The 20629-nt window shown below is 39.6% G+C and overlaps 3 protein-coding genes across 6 annotated transcripts in view; 1 reads left to right on the forward strand and 2 right to left on the reverse strand.

The window, feature by feature from the left end:
* The first annotated feature begins 890 nt into the window (after window positions 1–890).
* Window positions 891–11407, forward strand: LOC134811654 (uncharacterized). 4 transcript variants are annotated; one of them, XM_063818674.1, is made up of 7 exons: window positions 891–956; window positions 3294–3466; window positions 3594–3728; window positions 5155–5325; window positions 5522–5934; window positions 6252–6392; window positions 10424–11407. In XM_063818674.1, exons 2-7 carry the CDS (start codon window positions 3320–3322, stop codon window positions 10767–10769), a joined length of 1353 nt encoding a protein of 450 aa, XP_063674744.1. In that variant the 5' UTR covers window positions 891–956; window positions 3294–3319; the 3' UTR covers window positions 10770–11407. The 4 variants fall into 4 exon arrangements, with proteins under 4 accessions (XP_063674744.1, XP_063674745.1, XP_063674742.1 ...); XM_063818675.1 differs by having other exon boundaries at window positions 5170–5325; XM_063818672.1 differs by lacking the exon at window positions 891–956 and adding an exon at window positions 1986–2049.
* Window positions 11408–11434: 27 nt separating this feature from the next.
* LOC134811651 (RRP12-like protein) overlaps window positions 11435–20629 on the reverse strand; it is a 46362-nt gene continuing 37167 nt past the window's right edge. The window contains exons 2-19 of the mRNA XM_063818668.1: window positions 17968–18186; window positions 17665–17810; window positions 17277–17475; window positions 16841–17089; window positions 16496–16713; window positions 16227–16354; window positions 16003–16123; window positions 15784–15888; window positions 14719–15435; window positions 14430–14606; window positions 14073–14276; window positions 13607–13776; window positions 13210–13357; window positions 12963–13063; window positions 12532–12787; window positions 12269–12412; window positions 12022–12134; window positions 11435–11823 (exon numbers count right to left, since the gene is read on the reverse strand). Of these exons, the coding sequence (XP_063674738.1) occupies window positions 11550–11823; window positions 12022–12134; window positions 12269–12412; window positions 12532–12787; window positions 12963–13063; window positions 13210–13357; window positions 13607–13776; window positions 14073–14276; window positions 14430–14606; window positions 14719–15435; window positions 15784–15888; window positions 16003–16123; window positions 16227–16354; window positions 16496–16713; window positions 16841–17089; window positions 17277–17475; window positions 17665–17810; window positions 17968–18184 (3687 nt within the window). The 5' untranslated portion in view covers window positions 18185–18186 and the 3' untranslated portion in view covers window positions 11435–11549. The remainder of the gene's footprint in view (window positions 11824–12021; window positions 12135–12268; window positions 12413–12531; window positions 12788–12962; window positions 13064–13209; window positions 13358–13606; window positions 13777–14072; window positions 14277–14429; window positions 14607–14718; window positions 15436–15783; window positions 15889–16002; window positions 16124–16226; window positions 16355–16495; window positions 16714–16840; window positions 17090–17276; window positions 17476–17664; window positions 17811–17967; window positions 18187–20629) is intronic.
* Window positions 18951–20160, reverse strand: LOC134826719 (cytosolic 5'-nucleotidase 3-like). The gene is made up of 3 exons (XM_063839208.1): window positions 20053–20160; window positions 19764–19856; window positions 18951–19628 (listed from the first exon to the last, which is right to left on the reverse strand). The coding sequence occupies exons 1-3, from the start codon at window positions 20158–20160 to the stop codon at window positions 18951–18953; spliced, it is 879 nt and encodes a 292-aa protein (XP_063695278.1).

The following is a 20629-nucleotide window of genomic DNA, read 5'->3' on the forward strand; positions in this document are numbered from 1 at the left end:
ACGAAACAACTAAATCAGTAAATCTGTGATCCAAATAATGAGCAAACTGTAGTTGTAATTGTAGTTGTAGCTCCCACAGAGTCTGTTTGAATTGTTTGATTGGTTTACCTCTCTACTGCACCGGATATGACAGTGCAGTACTGTCACTACCACCCAGTTACAGCACCCCTTAATTCGATTAGAGGGATTTAAACCCGGCAACTTAAAGTGGAACATAAAATCACACGAACATTGGTGCGTATCGCCAAGTAACGGAGGTCCGCCCATTAATTCGGAGACAATCCTCTGGCAATTAATTAATATCTCAATCACAATGGTTGGCACGGCGGCCCTTCGGCCGTTATCTTTGTTGACGAGTTGCCCGACGGCTAAGGATTTTGAAGTAACATTGAATTTCATTAAAACATGCATGGATTCCCATTCCTGAATTCTACAATTGTACAACTTAAGAATGCACCGTGACCGGTCTTTAAATATTTTCATAAATATTCAGATTCATTCCTTTTGTGCTGTGTAGTGCGTGATCAACTATGAATCAATAATACTTTGTGATGCTCCTTGCGAGTTGAATGACAAAGGTACGGTTAAACTTAATCATCTAACAGTTTCAATCCTTTATCTGTCTTTAAGAACAATAGATTTGCACGAATTCAAGGAAAATGCATCTTAATTAATTTACATTTTAGTACGGGACGGGAATAGATGATGATCCTGTTAAAAGGATAGTCGTTACGTGACTATACTAACATGCACAGTTTATAACGCATGATGTCGATGATTTAAGTTAATGTTGCATTGGGTTGGTACTTGGTATGGTTTGTTTCGATTCTGTGCGTCATTCAACCTCATACAACATACAAGTAAGCATTAAACATTAAACAACCACCATTTAACTCCTTCTCATTCTTAAGGTTTATGAAAAGAATTCAACTGAACAAGATCTTCTAAATGGAAATGTAAGTACAATTCGTTTACTTCACTTAGGTCTTAGGGTTAGAGTAAATATTGAAGTTGCTATGAACCTTATGATCATATATATTGTTGATTCAATCATCATACGTTTTATCTGCCTTTTAGCGGTGGGAGCCACTTGTTAAACTAAGACAGACAAAAGTATATATACGATAGAGAACGGAGTATCACCCATCACAAGTATCCCTAATTCTCACTTTCAAATATCAAATTGTACCTACCCCCAACACGACACATGACTGCAATCAAGACATAGACTCATTCACCAAGCTAACTCTGAAGTCTGAATAGCCATGTTGAACGTTTGGAGGTAGGGTAACCATTTTCTGATCACGGATGAGACTGGTACTATAACCGTATCGATGAGCTTTTTAATTTGGTGTTAATTTCTACATTCAAAGATGCGCGAAACGCTAGCTGTATCGACTGATAATTGTTTTTAGCATTATTTTCAGTGGCTTCAGACCACATTGCGTATTTGCAGTGCCAGTCAGTACAAAACAAAACCGTTCCAACTAAACCGATTCATTAAAAACCATACCGCTCTATGGTGGAGCTGAGGACCGAATTTTGGAATATCCGTTATTCCTTGACACTGCAGTCCGTGTGAATCCAATATCTACCATGGCAATGGTCCCTGAATTAGTCATGAATAGACTACACGAGAATTTTATCGCAGGAGAATTTGATAAGTGAATCAGAGGCGGAGACACATAACACATTACTCGTATTCATGCATTCACCGTAATTAATACCTGTAGTTTGAGTCAGTATCATTTCTTTCTTTATCGACCCTGTTTGTAGTCTCGATCAGCTGTAATTCGATTTACGCTGAAAATCTTTCGCACTGCTTTCCTTATTTGAAAGGAGCAGATTTGTTTTTTAGGTGTTACGTCGACAAGGCTACGCTTACTTTACTTCCTTCACGGCATAAAAATGGGTCCCATTCATCACAGTCGCTTACTTCCATAACTGATATTGTCTGTTTGTCCTCAACCGTAACCTTGACACCAGACCGTTGTCCACCGTTGCCTTGACACCACATGCCTCGAAACTGGATATCATGCCGTCCGACAGGTAGAGAGTAGATATTTACTGACACCACTATTTCACCCGCTATTATACGCCCCAGGGCCAGATCTCGTTATCTTATGTCAACTATACAGTATATCAGTGGAGAAACAAACTTGAGAATTATCAAATCTTATACATTCGATTATCTTATCTTTCACCTTTTACCTATCTCCTTTCTAACTATAATGAAGCTGTTGAAGAGACTAAGAAAGAGTGCCACCTGCTGCATACCAGTGAGATCCAACACCAACACATCTGATCACCCTCTCTACACCCTCCCTGAAGTTGGACAACCCCGCAAAACCTCAACCCCAGTTGGAATGATCAGCTCTCCTGTTGAGAAGTACACAAAGAGGATAGAACCTCGCTCTTTGGAGTCCTTGACCGCTATGAAACCTGACCTTTCCTCTATCAAGAACAATAAAGTTAAGACAACAGCACCTCAACAACAATTTGCTCAACAACAATTTGCTCAACAAGAGGGATATTCTACACCCGTTCAACCCACTGCCCCAGTCAAACCTGCCAGATCTAGGAAGACTCCCAACTTGAAGAAGAAAAGTGACCCCAGAAATAGTAAAAAGAGGACTACAGTTATCCCCGAGAATGCAGACATCTCTCACCTCCTACCTGTCGATGAGCTACATGACCAACCAAGACATTGCGATTTGGAGTGTATCGTATGTGCTCTGGCTAAACCTGAACTGAGGACAAGACATCATTGTACCTCCTACAATGTTCCTCGTACAATCCTATAATTTCGTGTAAATATGTGTATTTGTAATATTTAATTCTAATTCTATAATCTAAACAATGGCTCTAAATTTTTCTATAATTCTAATGTTCTCGCCTATGATTCAGAACATCTTTCCAGTTCACCATCATTACCATCCAGTTAAAATCAACATGGACATGGTGAAAAGGAAACAAGCATTCACCGAAATAAATAGATTTGTATTATGTTTAATTATCCAACATCTCACTTTGAAATATTGAGTTCTCATCTTGTAAACTCGTGACTTGTCAACAATTTAAATGTTCTCGAACATTGATCGCCTATGATTCAGAACATCGTTCCAGTTCACCATCATTACCATCCAGTTAAAATCAACATGGAGATTATATGGGGAAAAGGAAACAAGCATTCACCGAAATAAATAGATTTGTATTATGTTTAATTATCCAACCTCTCACTTTGAAATATTGAGTTCTCCTCTTGTCAACTGGTGACATGTCTAATATTTCAGGGCTACGTAAAGAGAGTAAACTAGCGATGATTCCCGAGTGTAATTCAGAACAACAACCACTCCCACCCAGAAGGCTGGTTCATCTGCCTAATAACGTTACCGGCTGCCATAATGACGAGTACGAAAAGAAGGAGGAGAATGAAGACAACCAGGAGAATCAGAAAGAAGAATTCGTAAGTTGGCATTGTATTCTCCATCTTCTCAAATAATCTTCAACATAGAAGCGGCTCCTTATCAACTATCACCAGTGATTCTACTGATTCACCACAGCATTAAACCTAAAGCCAATTAAACCGTCAGGACCCTTCTGGCTGCAAGACACCTCCTCCAAACGAGGAGATCCCAGGAAGCAGCGCTCAGCAGGAGTTGGAGAACCTGCGGAAAGCTAGGAACCTTGTTGTAGCTAAATCCAAAAAATACATTCCTCCTGGCCAGGTTAGTTCTGTGTTGAATAGTAATTAGAGAGTCAGTCAGTGCTTTAACAATCGGAAAGTGGGCCCAGGGCCTGTCCGTTCATAGACAAAGTTGTTTTATGTAACAATTGTATGGCTGAGGAATACTCCGATCAGAGGACAAAATTAATTGTTGTTCATATTAGTAAATCTTAAGATCGGACGTGTGCATCAACCCTCAAAGATATGAGATAAACAGATAAACATCCTTATCTTGTATTTCGAATTTACAATGCCCACTCCCACACCAGCGATCTGACCCCTATTTCTCATGGTGAAACGAGTGCAATTTAGGTTGTCAAACAGCCAACTATTAAACCCACACCGCTAAATCTTACAAGGAATCTACTGTTATACTTATAGCGCTACTGTGACCTGTATTTTGCTGTAGGTAGCCGAATGGTAATCAAAGACTTAAATCCATCCCGCGAAGACAATTTTAAAATTTCGCAAGTAACCAATTTTCTCATGTGCAAATTCATGACCATTGGAGGGGAAAAATAATTAATCATTCCATTATTCAACAGCACCTTGTACAATTTTAGCCGCTCATGAATCGAGAATATGAATGGAATTGAAGTAGAACAAATCAGGATTTACCAATCGAGGGAAGCGTTACCATGCCAACAATATGAATAGTAAAGTCATTACATATTACCCGAGGAGAAGGTTGTAAACATTATCGATGATTACCCAAATCATTTCGGTGGGATAAATCACAGGTTCGTTTGTTTATCGGATTAGCCGACATTGTCTCAGCTCACGTGTTGTGTCTATGTTTTGTAAAACGTTCAGTAAAAGCAGTCGGCATCACACACTCGTAAGTTAAAAGGTCTTTTAGTGTTCAATATTTTTGGATGGGAATTCTTAATTCTGCTGGACTTTCCACTTATTATCGATTTAAACCAAGCCTTACTTTGCTTAGAAATATTTCTCTTTTCGGCGTATGGAGGAGGTTTAATTCTTATCGGTCGCTGTTACGTACAGGTGCGAATTTTTCCTGATTAACCGACAAAACAATTCATCAATGCTGTGGGCTGTGTCTTATCGACTGTTAAAGTTTTATATTAGATTAAGAAATATCCTTCCAGCATTGGACATTATTTACAGTTACATAAAACATAATATGCTTTTTAACAAAGTGGGTGCACTAGGATTACTGTTGGTTTGGTAATGGTAAGGTCATTGTACGACGCTTATCAAATTGCGGTTAACCGGTGGCTCCGTTAGGGCTTCTACTTAGTAGAGACCATGAAGTAATTTATCTGCACGGAAAATGGAAGCTTTATTGTCTGAGCAAAAATTTAAATCCAGTCGAACGTGGTTCATACGGATTCCTTTTAAAAAAGTCGTCATGATTTATGAAAACGAACACTGATTAAACCATCAAATTTACTTACATCCACTAGAATAACCTCTCCCAGAGTTACACAGCGTTGAACGTGAAGGCGACAAACAGAACAAGCGAGAACTTAGCACAGTACATAAACAAAAAGGAAGACGGTAGACTTGCCAAGAAACTAAACTCGATAGATAGAGAGAAGACTGTCTTCACCAACTCTATAACTAGGGATGAAAAGGTAAAAACTCCCTTCTCATGCTCTTTAAACTCGTATCACTCTCGCTCAATGTGTGAAGAGCCAATTGGGGCTTTTGTTACTAAATAATCATGCGATTTTCAACAGTGCAATTGTTACCTAACCAATTTGTGATTAATTGGAATAACCTTGCTTATGAATTTGTGAAATTTGTAACTTCTGACAAAACCATCCTTAGATCCTGCTCCAGCGCTCTAAAGCCCTAGCAACAGTGCTACTAGCCCGCACTGACAGCAACCCAGAAGGAGACCCAGCACTAGCCTCAGCGAGCTCCCACAAACTGAACCGCCTCCCCCGACAGATCAGTACCAGTACCACCAGCACCAGGGCCAGACTAAACCGGAGCACTTCCAGATTGAACCAGATCAGACCCCCTCTCACCAGTGCTCCACTCAGACGAGTCGTATCAAGCCCTGCTAAACCTTGCACCGCAAAACCTAAACCAGCTAAACTGTTCACTATTCAACCTAAGCCAGTGAAACCAAAAACAGCAAAACCCCTGACAGCTAAAAGCGCCACCGTAAAGAGCCTCTCAGAGAAACCTTCGCTGTTGTACGGCGAGGACGTTAAGAGAGTGGCTCCTCTTAAGAGGTAAGATTATTCAGTCAAATATTTTAATATCAGGATTTTAAAATTATATAGTCAATAATTTAGCTCCAATTATCACCGAGCATTTGAAAATTGGAATCACTTTTAAATTTAGGTACTTAAAAATGAACATAAAACACTAACGATTGGCTACAATAAACTTCAAGATGCTTCCCCTACATTTGGAAGTTTATCGTAATACCATTTATTGATTATTGATTATTTGATATTGAGAATGTATTCTTCTCGATTTCTTTCAAATGTTGAATCCACTTTATTGAAAGAGGTATAAAAGCTTCCAGTTATCCTCGTATTATCAGGAGCAAGACAGCGAATATAATACGAAGTGTCAGCACCGAATCTTCGGAACCAGAAGAGAAAGTTCGCCCGACTCCAAATCAGACCAACACGAGCAAAGCCAGACTTCTCTGGGCAAACTCAGTCGACACTATCATCAAGAGGTATTTACGTGATTTTCAATTTGTGAGCACATTTTTGTCCATTGTTAATGTTCTGAGTGTCCTGGAACAGGGAGTGAAACACCCTGGTCTGGAGGTTATACACCTCATAATGTTGTGCAGATAGCATTCATATCAGTTTGTTCACTAAATATGTGGATGTGCAGTTAGAATTGCTCTTGTGTAGGCTAAGGTTACCAGGTTACCAGGTTACCAGGTTAAGTCTTCACCCGTAGATTTACTAGACTGCACATTCGAGGAAACTGTTCAAGATATTCGAAATTATACCCAAGGAAATGAAGGAAGGGCATTGGAACTACCCGTCGTCCCGAACCATGACGACACGACATAATATTGAAATTAACCACTGAGTCCTGACAAGTGCTGGGAATGACCTTGAGTCAGCACAACCCTCACTGGGAGCCGCAGACTCCTCCACCAAACTGGCACCATCACACCAGTGCCACAGTACACGTACCAGCCCTGTGGCGCCGGCAACTTGACTTACCCACCTGTGAATATGGGCAAGCTCTTGTCACCGAGTTTAATTAAGCGCGAATTAAGTGCTCCTCGCATCCACCCACCAGTGGTTGAGATATAATAACACTACATGACCTGCTACTAATACTCAACTCCATTCTCTCTGTTGTGAGCGCAGACAGCACTACATAACTCAAATGTAATTAGTTGCACTTCTCCTCTCCCCTCTCTCTCTCTCGCTCTCTCTCTCTCTCTCTCTAGCCTGCCCACAGCGAGCTCAGCAACAACTGTCCTGCTCAGCGGTACTGCTTACCACTCAAAATAGCACCCGGAAACTTGCTAGTATGTTCAATCTTGATCAGCCCAGCACACCACGTCACACCACCCTCACTTATAACAGCCTCTAGCGAACTTTACTGCCGGGCAGTGTAATCATGAAAGTAGATACTCACTACTCAGCTCATCATTAAATCTTGCTACGGGCACTTAACTCTAAATATAATCGAATGTGTGAGAGAATGTTCAGAGTAAACAGGCAGATGTAATTGTATTAGCTGACAAAGCAACGCACCACATTCAAGGTAGAAAGCAGCAAACTCGCAGTGAGTGCAGACATTATTTAATATAGTAATTAACTGTGTTGCATTGCAGCTACAGTAGCTCTGTATTCTTCTCCCTAGATACTTCCTTTACTACTGAGTCGCTACAGAATGTGAGCTCGATGTGAGCTCACTGTGTGCACAGAACACAGCTATATATTATCTTTCGGACCTACTTCCTTATATGGCATAATTAAGCATGATATGTTACTTTGAGAACCATACTCGAGAGGGCTGTATAATATAACCCCGAGCTGGAGAGTAGAGTATTAGAACCTTTGTGTCTCGCAACGGGCGAGACACTCACTATTCCTTTCTCCCTCTCTTCTCTCTCTCTCTCGCTCCCTATATACTGTATTGTAGTAATACACAGTGCGTTACTTTGAGTGAGCTTGCTAAATATCTTTTCCCTGAGCTCTGTCTTGCTTGTCGAGATGGTGTGTATGTAGTGGTAGTGAGCTCTAGTATGTGTGTGTGTGAGTAAGGCTCAGTAGTAGTAGTAGTACGGGAAATACTATCTCAGTAGTAGTGAGGAAAGTAGTCCACTACTGAGAGAGTTAGCTTGCTTAGCTAGTACACTGGGCAGCAGCAAGTCGTATAGTTTACACTTTGCAGTCTCTCTCGTGTTCGTGTAGTTTTATGTTTTGTGTGTGTGTGAGTGTGTGTGGGACTCACACCACGATGCTCGCTGTTTTGTAATATGATAGAGGTTGTGTGTTTTGTTTACTAGTTCATGTGCAAACATTCGGTATTTTCGTTTAGTACCTTACTTGCTAGTAGTCACACAGCCCCTCGTGAGGTTGTGGTTTCTTGCTAAATATTTCGCGTATTTTATTTTTATCTTCTTCCCGATTTAAATATTATATACTGTATAATAGACTAGTGCTCAGTGCTTGGATTTTATTTATTAAATTCTTGTTTTCCATTACATTTTTACACCTTGAGCTAGCTTAACTTTACGTTTAAAGTGAACATGCGATTGGCACTTTAATTCTAAACTTAGCAACCTTCAAGAACATTCTAATTGGCTCCTCAAGTTTGCAAGCCGCCGAGTTAAAAGCTTTTTAGCATGTATCTCCGATATAACAGGTTCTAGAATTCACTGCAACTAGTTTTATAATATATCGCCATTTAATCAAAAAGCTTGGGAAACTGCCAAATATTACCGCAAATGTTTTATGAACCTCATCCCAAACCTTGGTATGAATTATTTCAGTGAAGATGGATATAGCATGTGAGACCATGTTCCTGAAGGAACTTCAGAAGAACAAAGCTATCATTCTTACAAAGGAGAACACGAGAAGTGCGAGGGATAAGAAGAGGATCGCCTGGATGGCAATACAACAAGTGTTAGTGGCAACAAGTGGCAAGGAGTACAGTGTTCAGCAGCTCTGTAAAAAGTGGAATAATCTCCAGCAGAGAGTCAAGGAGAAGATAAGGAATAACGGGACAGATAAGGTTACCAAAACTTTACACGAACGAGATCTGTTGTGTCTTCAGATCATCGGACCGGAGAATCTGAACCTGCCTACGGGGCCTTTAGAGCTAAATTTGGGGGAGTTAAAACCAGACTTGGTGTTTGACGAGCATGAAGACTGTCCAGTAGTGGTTAATGTAACAAACGTGGGCAGTAACGAACAGTATGATAACAAACTTATAGACGTGTTAATAAACAACCACAACTCTTCTCCCAAACAGAGTAACGAGTCTCAAGTACTCGACCTCGTCATGAACAACCCCGAGCTGAAAAACAATCTTGTCACCTCCCTGGCATCTCTACAAAACTCACTCTCAACAGCAAACTCTATACAATCCACTGCGTCAGGTATTCTCCACGGGAGTCACGGCCACCCCAACGATATTACACTCCAGGATATCGACAACATTCAAACTAACATATTTACTGAGCTAGCCAACAGGATATCCCAGATTAACGGAACAAATTCTAACGAGTTGACAGTTCAACTTGCCAGCTCAGCCGAGCAGCTCACCTCACACCTAACTCCAGATCACATGACCACAAACCAGATCTCCGGAGATCAGTTTACTAACAGATTTGCGAGCTCGCCCGGTTCTGGTGGTATGGAGATGGGAGAGTATACTGGTAATAATGCCAATGGTAATAATGGTGGAGAGGAGTATTCTAGGGGGCTGCATGCGGAGGCTAAAAGTGGGACCCACTTTAACAACACGACTGCAACTAACAAGAGAAAAAGGAGGAGCTCGACATTATCAACATCCACACTTGGACAAGAGGAAGCAAAGTCAGATATACTCAATCTGAAGAGAGAGGTTTTGAAACTTAAGAAGGAGAAACTATTGCTGAAAAACGAGAAAACTCGACTAGAGATTGAGAGGCTGCGAGGGGCAGCGGTCGAGACGAAAGGTAGTCAAACTCAATCGTTATCCGATTTGAGGGACTCTGGGACTCAGACACCGAAACACGGCATAATAGAGTCCATACTGGAGTAATAGAGTTAAGGTTAAATGTAATTGAGTCAAATCTGGGGTGATTTGGTCAGTTGTGAGGCGGGAAGACGATATAACGGGATAAAGAATTCAGCCCGTTCTTTGATAGTTTATCGTATTTTTACTGTGTAAATATACTTGTTATACTGATTTGTATTTTGACATTTTGGTTTGAGATTCGTTTTTAGAAATGACTGTTTACTTGTTTTCATAAGCTCTTTAACGATATCTTTAGTCGGTTCAAAGATCAAAGGAGTGGTTCAATATTCTAGAATAACTAACGATACGATTCAGTTGTTTTGTAAAATTGTATCTAGAGCCACAGCTATCAAGCAAATTATTAAAAACTATTGATCCTTCTGAATTTTGAGCAGCTGAGCGCAACATGATTAAATGCCTATTTACCACATGTTTAAAAGATTCAGTTTAACTTTTATTGAATGATTTGCAAAGACAATAGATCATAAACCGGTTCAATATTTACAGGGACATAAAAGCGTGGCACAAAGCATTTCTCGTATCTCAGAACGGAAATTGCGTCAGAGTCAAACCGAATTCCATTTCTCTGAACGGAAAACACATGTCAACCTCCCCGCAAGGTAATTTCTTCTCCGCTTCGTCTCAAGGAAATCATATGCCCTCAATCCCAGATAGAACTCCACAGATGCCAGAAATAGTGGCTGATAAACCGCTGGTATCACCTCCGGTTATTAAGGAACGGTTGGACCCTCAATCATTGTCAAGACTCTTTTCCGATAGAGAAATGGATAAAGGGGCCTGGATTACGAACTATATCAATACTTCGTGTGCAGAGCATTTCCCTATGATATGATACAGTGTTTGGAGGAAGCCTGAATTCAGAAGATTTCCAGATTCGTCTCTAAACGTCTAGGGCGTGTTATCTAGTATTAACCATCAGCGACCGTTCCTAATTCGTCACATCAGACTCTGGTTTGAAGCAGGATAATTTCAGATCAAACTTTTAGCTGGGACACTAGTTTGTAGGTATAGGCTGACGAAATTGCAATTTCTAGTAAATTGACAACCGCAGATATTTTAATCAGATTTCCAACAAGCAGACAAGAAATTGGCGCATTTTTGAGGATTCCTTCTTCTGTTTGGCCAACCAAGCAATGGCAGTACAGAAAAGCACGCACGGGATGTAATTTTGAAGTAACCTGTAATGGCTGCCACGGTAAAAGGTTTTGCGAAAGCCCTCTTAATATGTTAATATGTTAATTTTATGTATCAACATCGCTGTAGGTATTTCCTAAACTAGCAATAACAAGAATGTATTTATTGAGATTTAGGTAACGGTTTAGCGATCATATTATGTGATTTTGATCATATTATGGTTTCGTTTTTGGTTTAGAGGGACGGTTTTGACGTTGTTCTTTGTTTGTGTACTATGTACGCGTTACTTTATGTAATATCCAATATTGTAAATAGTTTTTGTTTGAAACCCCAAAATATTCGGTATAAATTTAAACAAACGAATGATGAAGCAAAAATAAATTAGTTAAAAGAAACAGATCAACAGATTAAAGTCTCAGAAGTTTAAAGTCATTAAAAGCCGCGGGTTTTGTCACCTAAAAAATCAAATACCGACAGGTCAAGTAGGTTTCCCTGATTTAAACTTCTTGCCTTTAAGTCCCTTTGATTTGGCCCCTTTCAAAACTCCCGCCTTCCCCGCTTTTATCAAGTTATCAAACTGTCCCCGACTTTTAGACTTCCCCTTCTTCTGGTTGATGGAGACATAAGCATACGGCTCGTCCTTCCCCTTCTTCTTCATGTCCCCGGCTGCTTTGGAGGATTTGTACTTCGTTCCGTCGCTGCGTGGCCCGGGCTTCTTGTTGCTCCTCGCATCTCGGTCGCTTTTAGTATCCCTGAAAAGAAAAGTTTACAAACTGAACACGGATTGAAATATTGAATAAGTCAGGCTAAGAGCCAGGAGGTAGTCTTCATGCCCTAAATATCAGAAATCACCGTAAACTCATTTCGCCCCCCACCAGAATAACGGATCTTTTTAGAAATAAGCTCCGGAACTGACTACGCTAAGATGGCAGACAAATAATTTCACCGACCTGTAGATTCCCTTGCTGGGTCTCCCGAAGGGGTTGGTCGCAGCTTTCACTACCTCATCCTCTGAGTCAGCCTCGTTCTCTTCTCCCTCGCTGATCATGGCTTCTTCTATCTTCTGAAAATGAAAAAAATAAATAATACGTACACGGTCAATCCACGACATGGCTCTTGTTTAATCGTTGCATGGCTCTTGCAATTAATTACTTAGTTACACACTAGTGGAAAGTGATACACGCAGACATTATTTACCTTGGCCAGGTCCTCAATGACAAATTTGCCATCTTTTTCCGGTAGAGAGCAGGGTTCTTTCTTCGTTCCTTTGTATATTTTCGGAATCATAGAACTATCCAAGAAATCAAGCGGATTGTCACCTTCCACTAATTTAGCTGGCATCTGAGGGAAAAGCAAGGTTAATGTGCCGGATAACTAGGTCGGGTAGGTCGGGTAGGTCAGACGGGATTCTGAGCTGAAAGTTTGAAAAATAAGATTTCTATTAATTCTAACGATCTCACCTCTGATCTGGAGCCCCTGCCGCGGAGTCGCTTGAAGTCGTCCATCATCTCCTCATCCCCATCACTCTCCAACCCTCCATCCTCACTCTCCTCCTGTTTTCTCTCAACCCACCTGGCACTCTTTGCTGCCTTCTCACGCCGTTGTTCCTTTACTATGTGGTTTATGACCTTTTTATGCTCCTCTCCCGCCAGCTTGTGGACCAGTTCGTAACCGAACCGACGCAGTAAACGCTCCAGGATCACCCGAACTTTGGCTCTGACGAATTATAATAATTAGTGGGGTTAGTGGATCAGAGGACGGTGCATTAACTACTCGCCACTTTAATTAGGCACAACTGATAGGAGCCTATGGTTAATATTGCGATCACATTTACCCACATTTAGTTTAAAATTGATTATTTCGTTACGGATAAAAACATTTTAATACATACCTGAAGTGATGCCTCATTGGTTTTTCCCAACTACAGAAACCATCTAGCAGTGGTTTCACGTAAGGTTCCATTATAGTGAAATGTATAACACCAATACCCGCCTGAAGTAGAGTTTTATTAGCAAATACTTTCCTGTAATTTTCTGCGGAGTAGAGCTCAGTAGAGCTCTACTCAATTAGCAGCAACTAAGGAAAGGAAAAGTTGCAAAACTAAATATTTCTAAATGCCAAATCAGCTTTATAATGACCTTGATAAAGGCTATGACTCCTTTCAATATCTCTCTCTGTTTGGATTCCATCAAAGCGACAACAATTTCAAGAATTTGATCGAGTACTTCTGTCTCCAAGTAAGAGTTGTACTCGTAAACTATCTTGCTCAAACATAGCAGGGTTGCACTGAAAAAGACAGGTGTCATAAAGTAAGCATTTGCGGGATCTTTACACAATCACGTACAATATAGGATTTAACTTCTAAAACATCCTACTTCCGTATGATATCATATGATGTCGTAATTGCAGGTTTATTCGGACGCATCTTTTAATTTGCCTACAATCTTGAAATTAAATTACAGTCACTGTTGCCCAAATAAAATTACCGTAAATTGCCCTAATTTTACAAAACGAAAAGTTGAGTTAGGTACCCACCTAGCAAGATGAGTCTGTCCAGTTACACCTGCCATTATCATCTCTATGTAATTCTTCATGGCCAGTCTCTTATCCTGACTCTTGTCCAGGTACACATATCCAATCGCGGTTAGACATTTGTATGCGGCAACTCTCGTTTTCTCATTTTGTTCTTTCACACACAGGACTATCTGAGAATATGGTGTTACTATGGTGTTACAAGCTTTCTTAGGAATTTAAAGCAGTAAATGCTGCAGTTACTACCCGACGGTTAAGTGTACTAAAGGAAAAGATTCGACCAAGAAATAAAATTTTATTTATAACATCTGCCTTTAGATTTATGTCTCAACTATTAATACACGAAATAATCACTTCAATAAAGTTGTCGCCAGCTCATAAACACCACAAAAGTTTCTCGCCTATCCAATAAACAAAATTACCCCGACAAATATATAACAGCAACAAATACATGATAGCAACAACTAACCTCCGGTAAAATTGATGGGACAAATTCGAAGTTTTCTATGTCTAATTTCTTGACAAGAGACAGCAGACACTTGAGCCGATGTTTCTTTGCTCCGGGTTGTGCGAGAGAAAGGGACTCTGCTAGATGCTTGTACAGATCGTCTAAGTGGGAAATCACAAATCTGTTGTGAGCTTCAGTTCTTCCTTCCAGAATACTCCACAAAATCTGAAATTGAATAGGTTCATAATTAGTTGAAAACATACTGAGAAAATTATTGAAATAGATATGATACTCGGAACGAACATTTTGACGGACATAAAATGATTATAATATATAATTATGTAAAATATATTTTATGTAATAAGTCAATGGATTAACCTGGTAAGCCCTCTTCTGTCTGTTAGAATTGCCAGGTTCACTAAGCCAAGGAACAATCTCACTGTACATGGTGTTCAGATCATCCAAACTCAGATGAGAAATCATTGTGACCAGCAGTTCCAGCACCACTTTCTTCACGTGATCTGACATTACCTCCTCCTTAGACTTGGCCAACAACTGAGAAAGTTTGGGTAAGAATGATTTTTACATGGTATCTTTCGATCCTCCTGTAAATGGATATTAAGCGAAAAACTGAAGAAAGAACGCGCTAGTAAAAAATAGTTCTTACCTTCTCAAAGAACACATGTAAAGTGTCTTGAGGACAGATGGTGAGATAAGACTCAACACAGTCAATAACTGGTTTCAGGGGAGGGTCCTCAGGCTTCGGCTCCGTCAGGAAGATATTGAACAGTACGGGTAAAAAGTTTTTAGCAAAACGACCCAGTTCAATTTTCTGATCATCAGTTTGGCACGTTTCAATCAAGCTGATAAGAGACGTGCACAAGATGTTCCTAATCTCAGATCGCTGACCGATCAAAGTGCCAATAGTCTTGGCGATTACTTTGAATGATTCAAGTAAATCAGTCGGTGTTTTACAAAAACTTGGAAGCAAACTCCAAATTTGATACTCGAGATTGAAACAAACTTTCGCATCGAGATCCTTGTTCTCAGATTTTAAGGTTTCTGCACGAGTCCTCAATGTGGCAGTGATCGGAACCAAATCTGATACGAAAAACTTGAGTTCGGAATTTGAAACATTGTCCCTCAAAATTGGAAGTAGCCACCCATTTGGGATGTCGACAGTATCACCACTCTCAAAAGACAGCGGGAAGACTGTGAGCAGTCGCTGGGGTCCAATGAGCTTGACCAAAGAACCAGCGGTAGTGTTAAAGAGTGTGTTGTTGTTAAAATCAGGAGCTTCGCGGATAACAAACAGAGCAGGTATCAGGGGCTCGATTAGGTAAACACATTCCGGAGCAAGATTCTGGAACAATGAACCTACCACCTGAAATTTAAATATTGTGAATGTAAACCGTGTGAATAGTTGATTCATGATTGGCATTTGTTCTTGAATGCGGTCCAGCGGCAGTTTAACAAGAGGGACAGACATAAGTAGACACTAGACTTATAAGTTATAACAGCAATTTTAGGACCATATTTAGGTCGTAGAAGGAAAATTCGTTCTAAGCTATTAATTGCAGGGTTTGAGCCGCGCGCGGCAAAACACGAGTTTTTGCAATGCGGATGATGGCTTTCGATATTTCGGAGTCATTGCGCCTTACCAAAACGGTGACTTTATCGAGAAACCGCCCCTGTCGAGAAATTACTTTTTTGACTTTTCGGAATAAAATACCTGTAAAACGACGTCCCAAACAGATTGGTAAGTTAACTTCAACATATCCTTCAGTACGGTAACAACTTTCACCATTGGAATAGTCTTCTTTTCCTTTATGTCGTCCTAAAGGAAGGAGGATAAAATAACTGAGCACGTGTTCTTGTCAAAATACGGAGAAAAAATTTGCTTTACAACAGTACAATGGAGCAGAAAAACAGGAATTGTAACAAAATTAACCTCGTATAAATCCAATCCGGGAGGAATATTGGTAACGCAGAACTCTTCGAGGGCTACCAAAGTCGTTTGAACTACACCATAGTTCTTAGACAATACACTATCTGAGCAGACGGAGAACAAACTGAAAGTAAGAATATTTTAGGACAAAAACACAAAATATCACAGTGATCCAGTTTAAATAACAAAACTATTACAGTATTGATTGATTGTAACCATTAAGTAACCTATGAGCCATGATGATGCCAAGTTTTGGCTCTAGTTTAGCCAGATGTGAGTAGCTACTAGACAGGGCTTCCAACCAAACAGTTGTTATGGGGTGATCGTAACTTGCTGGCTTGTTGCTGTACAGATTCTGAGATGGACAAAAACAAATTCAGTAACTGTATATTATATAAGGATGTTGTTGTCAATTTGACATTCTCAAGCGCTTTACGGAAAGATGTTCACTTAACAATCTTACATTTAACAATGCAAATATTGTGAATATAACTACCATTAAAATCTGTCCTTGCATTTCCCCGGTCATCTGACACTCCTGCTTGAAGAGAGTGGTAAGCGCTTGTAACGCAGCTGAAGCAACTTTAGTGTGCTTCAGTGCAACCACACGCAGCAGTGACTCCAGTCCTGTGCGCAGTTCGGCTTCACTCGCGTGAGGCAGGACGTAACGGATGAAGGATACGGTGTGTAAAGTTACTTGTGCTTCTTTTGAGCCTGATAGTTTCAAAAGTTAACACTACAAATATTTAGTAAGCTTGATCAAATGTGAACATTTTCATCATACAATACCATTCAGTATTACAAAAATATTTCTAGCTTGACTAAAAAAATGATGACTAACCAGTATAAGCGTCAAGTTTCTGGCAACAGTTTTTCAACACCAGAGAACACGCCACCGGCACCGTTCTGGAAAGCAGCGCAAGTGAGCGCTGCGCAGAATGTCGTATCTTGGGTTTAGTGTGGAACACAAACTGTATCAAGAACTCCAACATCCTGACAACGGAGGACTCAGTCCAGATAGCATGGTCTTGTTGGGTCAGAAGGTGGGAGATGGAGGTCAACAGAGATCGGACCAGCGCTACTGATATATCTGACGGAGGTAAGATGATAAGTGCTTTCTTTCTCCTGCACCAGATGAACATTTTAAATTACAAATTATTAGAAACTTTTATTATGAATGGAAAATAAGGACAATATTAACAAGTGGCCCAGTTCGTAATTCAAATTAAAGTTAAGAAGATTTCGAGAACGGGACAATCAAAAACACTAATAATAACCTTTGTTAGTCTGAGACTCCAGAACAGTGAACAGCAATTTTGATGCAGGAGCAAACTTAGCACGTAATATGTTCTGAGGAACTGATGGGATGACAAGACCGAGCAGGTAGGTTATGGCAGTAAGTTGTTCAGTTCCTGAAGCTGATTCTAATGCTGTGAGAAGTGCTGCAAAGTACGCGATAGGACTCTCTTCTTCTCCCTGTCAGACATTTATCATTCAGTTCAGCTAGAATGCTACGTTTAATATTTAATAATTAGGACAGGAGCCCAGTGTCTCATTTAAGTATCAAAGTATCGTAAGACACGGTCTGCAAACGAAAATTTGTTACCTGCCGTCCACGATCATGGACGCAGGACGCTAGTCATTAATCGATTGAAGATGTTTTACCTGACTCTTGATGACCTCTGTGATAGCAGTAAGAACAGCACACACTTCCTTGTGGCTGTCCAGTGGAGAGTTCCACAGTTTTCTCACTCTGTCAAAAGAGGGCAATGTTCCTGCTGCTCCACTTGCGATGGTCCACGTGGACAGAGCTGCAGATTAATTATAAAATTTCGAGAATAAATATCCAGCACTTACTTCAATGACAATTGACACACTAAAGAATACAATATGGTCATCACTTGAATATACCAAATCAAAATGGCGCGGCGTGTGTAAAATCGAACGACTTCATTACCAAGTACCAACCTGAAATATGAGTCACTTCATCATCGTTCATCAGGTTGTCAGTATTCTCATCAAGATTCTTCAGCGCCACACCCAGGCCGGCACCCTCAGGCTCTGCAGCAGTTTTCTGGCGCTTGGACCGTACTACAGACGCTGCTTCAAGGCGGTGCTTCTTTACACGAGGGTTGCTGACGCAAGCCTCGCCGCGCTTCCATCGCTTACCTTTCTGCCTTGTCATGCCTTCAGTAAAGTTTAGGGTTAATAAGAGGGAAATTCACGTTGAAAGAAGGAAATTGTACCCTTTATCACAATTAAGTTATTCAATCTGTGATTTGCATTTTACAAATTAACAAATAGTAACTCATGTAAATATCGTATAAAAATGTATAGAACATGAATATAAAGTATAATTATTAATTATTATTAAATAGTAATTAGAATTTTTTAAATCTTTGAATAAATTCGCCGTAAAATGTTACCTTTTTTAAAACAACCTTTGTTTTATGAAAATTAAAACGTTTTAAGAACATAATTTATAGATTAAAAAGCAATTTTTTAATATTATTTCTGACAGCAAAATTGTTGTTAGTTTTCGCATTTACGACCAAGGATAGTTATTAACCGTTTGAACATTTAAATGTGATATGGATAAAATAAATACTTTACGATTTAAATTGTTGAATAGCTTCATATTATAATAATTCCTTTAAGATTTAAGATATATTATGTATAATTATCGGGTCGCTGTAAGGCAAATAACGCCAAATCATATATAAAATCATTGCTTTACGTATCTTATTGTATCTACAAGATACGCAAAATTACTAAATAAACGGGCGATATTAAAAAATAAGATACACCACAGACACATTATATACAATCACAAGGATTTGTTTAGAATTTTTGTTTAGGATTTAATTATCATACTAAAATGTACCTTCATTAAATTAAATCAGGCTATGACTATAAATTAAGCTATTATTGAGCTATTATTAACGTAAATCTTAAAGTTCTGATTTAACAGCCTCTCCAGTGTCTCCACCCCCAAATATTTGTCTCAGCAGTTCATTAACTCTATCAAAACCAGGGTTACCCATCAGTAACACATCAAAATGCTCCCCGTACTGTTCCTTATCGTTATCATGATTACAAAAGGCCAGAGATAACATGTCCGTGTACTTGACACACGATGCCATCTTGAGATCAGATAACATGTCACCTAGCAACAACACGTGATCCCGAATAACTCTGGTAAAATACTCGTCCTCTCTGGCTACCTCAAGTTTACTGGACGCTGTGATATACGGCTTCACTGCTCCAACCATAATATCGTTATCATCGTATATCAGCTTGTTTGATATTATCGAGATATTGTTAAAGTAGCACCCTTCTCGTTCCAACATGGCGTCGATAACGTCCTTGATCCCCCCGGAGAAGATAAGCACAGGAATGTTGTGCTGGTGAGCAAGTTTAAGGAATTCAACAACTCCGGAACGGAGCCGACAACGTGATGCTTCCAGCATGTCCGGGATTAGGGATTTAGGAAACTTTGTTTCCACAAAACAGCCAATTGTTTTGGAGAACCATTGGTAGTCACTTTCTTTTCTCACTTCTTCAGGCAGTGAGAAGTCGAGGTGAATTGGAAGATGTTTCTTTTTTATTGCGTCTGCTTTTGCAAAAAACTGAAAATTAGCTGATAAAACAGATTGAAATATTTAAAAAGACATGAAAGGTGAAAGGGTAGGTAACGATTTAAATTGAGTCACATATTTAAGGTTCATATTCTGCAGTAAAGAATGGGCATGATGTTTAAAAACCTCTTCGCCGAAGCCAGGGTAAGTCCTGATGACACTAAAACAGGTTCCTTTGGGGTCCCATGTTGTCATAGTGTAATCGAAATCTGCCACAATCTAAACGTTAAATGGTGTGATATCTTGACCATTACAATTGACCGCCACGACAAAAAGATCAAGATGATTCTTATTTTAAACATTTGAGCTTCTTTAACTGGGTATGTTTTTATAAATACTAGAATTTATTTATCTATTTATAAAACTTGACGACGTGATCTTCGTTACGTCATCAGTTCCTTATTTGCCTGATTACCTGAAAGTTTTTGAGACCGGAATCAATGAACTTCTGAAGCTTTTGAGCGACAACAGGTTTATCCCTGTAAATTACAGTACTGTCCTCCGTTCCGGGTAACTCTGCCATCCTTGATAGGGATATCATAATGCTCACCAGCACCAACAACATTGAATTCATAGTTTGCATACCTAAAATTTACTTTTCGTCCCATTTAGGTACATAGTATATGTACATGAACATCGTAGTGTTTTTGAATGAACTTTATGAACGTTTATAATTTCTTCTTGCGGGTTAACTTTTGGAAAAGTAACCCTATGTTTTTAAGGGAGATGATGTAAAAGATTAATATATTTCTCTGTAACGGCACTAGGTACTAGGTAGTTTCATCAGAACCACTAAAATTAATTGTTTATACAATATATTTGTATACGGGTATATGGCCCCCAGAATATAGGTGGCCCCCAAAATATAGGTCATGTTAGTGGATACAGTTCTAACCAAGATAAGCGATACTAATGGGATCTGTTACTGCTAGGTTGGAGTAAAACATGTAACTAATGTTTCTGGATAAAAATTTTGGACCTACATGAGGTAT

Source organism: Bolinopsis microptera, chromosome 2 (assembly GCF_026151205.1).
Source record: "Bolinopsis microptera isolate Bmic1 chromosome 2, MBARI_Bmic_1.0, whole genome shotgun sequence".
NCBI lineage: Eukaryota > Metazoa > Ctenophora > Tentaculata > Lobata > Bolinopsidae > Bolinopsis > Bolinopsis microptera.

Bases quoted from the DNA above. Each gene is read 5' to 3' on its own strand.
- LOC134811654 (XM_063818672.1), top strand. From the start codon at position 2,016: ATGCCTCGAAACTGGATATCATGCCGTCCGACAG. The intron at 5,326-5,521 runs GTAAAAACTCCC...AACCATCCTTAG, and splicing joins CTATAACTAGGGATGAAAAG to ATCCTGCTCCAGCGCTCTAA. The intron at 6,393-10,423 runs GTATTTACGTGA...CAATATTTACAG, and splicing joins GTCGACACTATCATCAAGAG to GGACATAAAAGCGTGGCACA.
- LOC134826719 (XM_063839208.1), bottom strand. From the start codon at position 20,160: ATGGCAGAGTTACCCGGAACGGAGGACAGTACTGTAATTTACAGGGAT. The intron at 19,857-20,052 runs GTAATCAGGCAA...TTTAACGTTTAG, and splicing joins CCGGTCTCAAAAACTTTCAG to ATTGTGGCAGATTTCGATTA. The intron at 19,629-19,763 runs GTTTTTAAACAT...GCTAATTTTCAG, and splicing joins ACCCTGGCTTCGGCGAAGAG to TTTTTTGCAAAAGCAGACGC.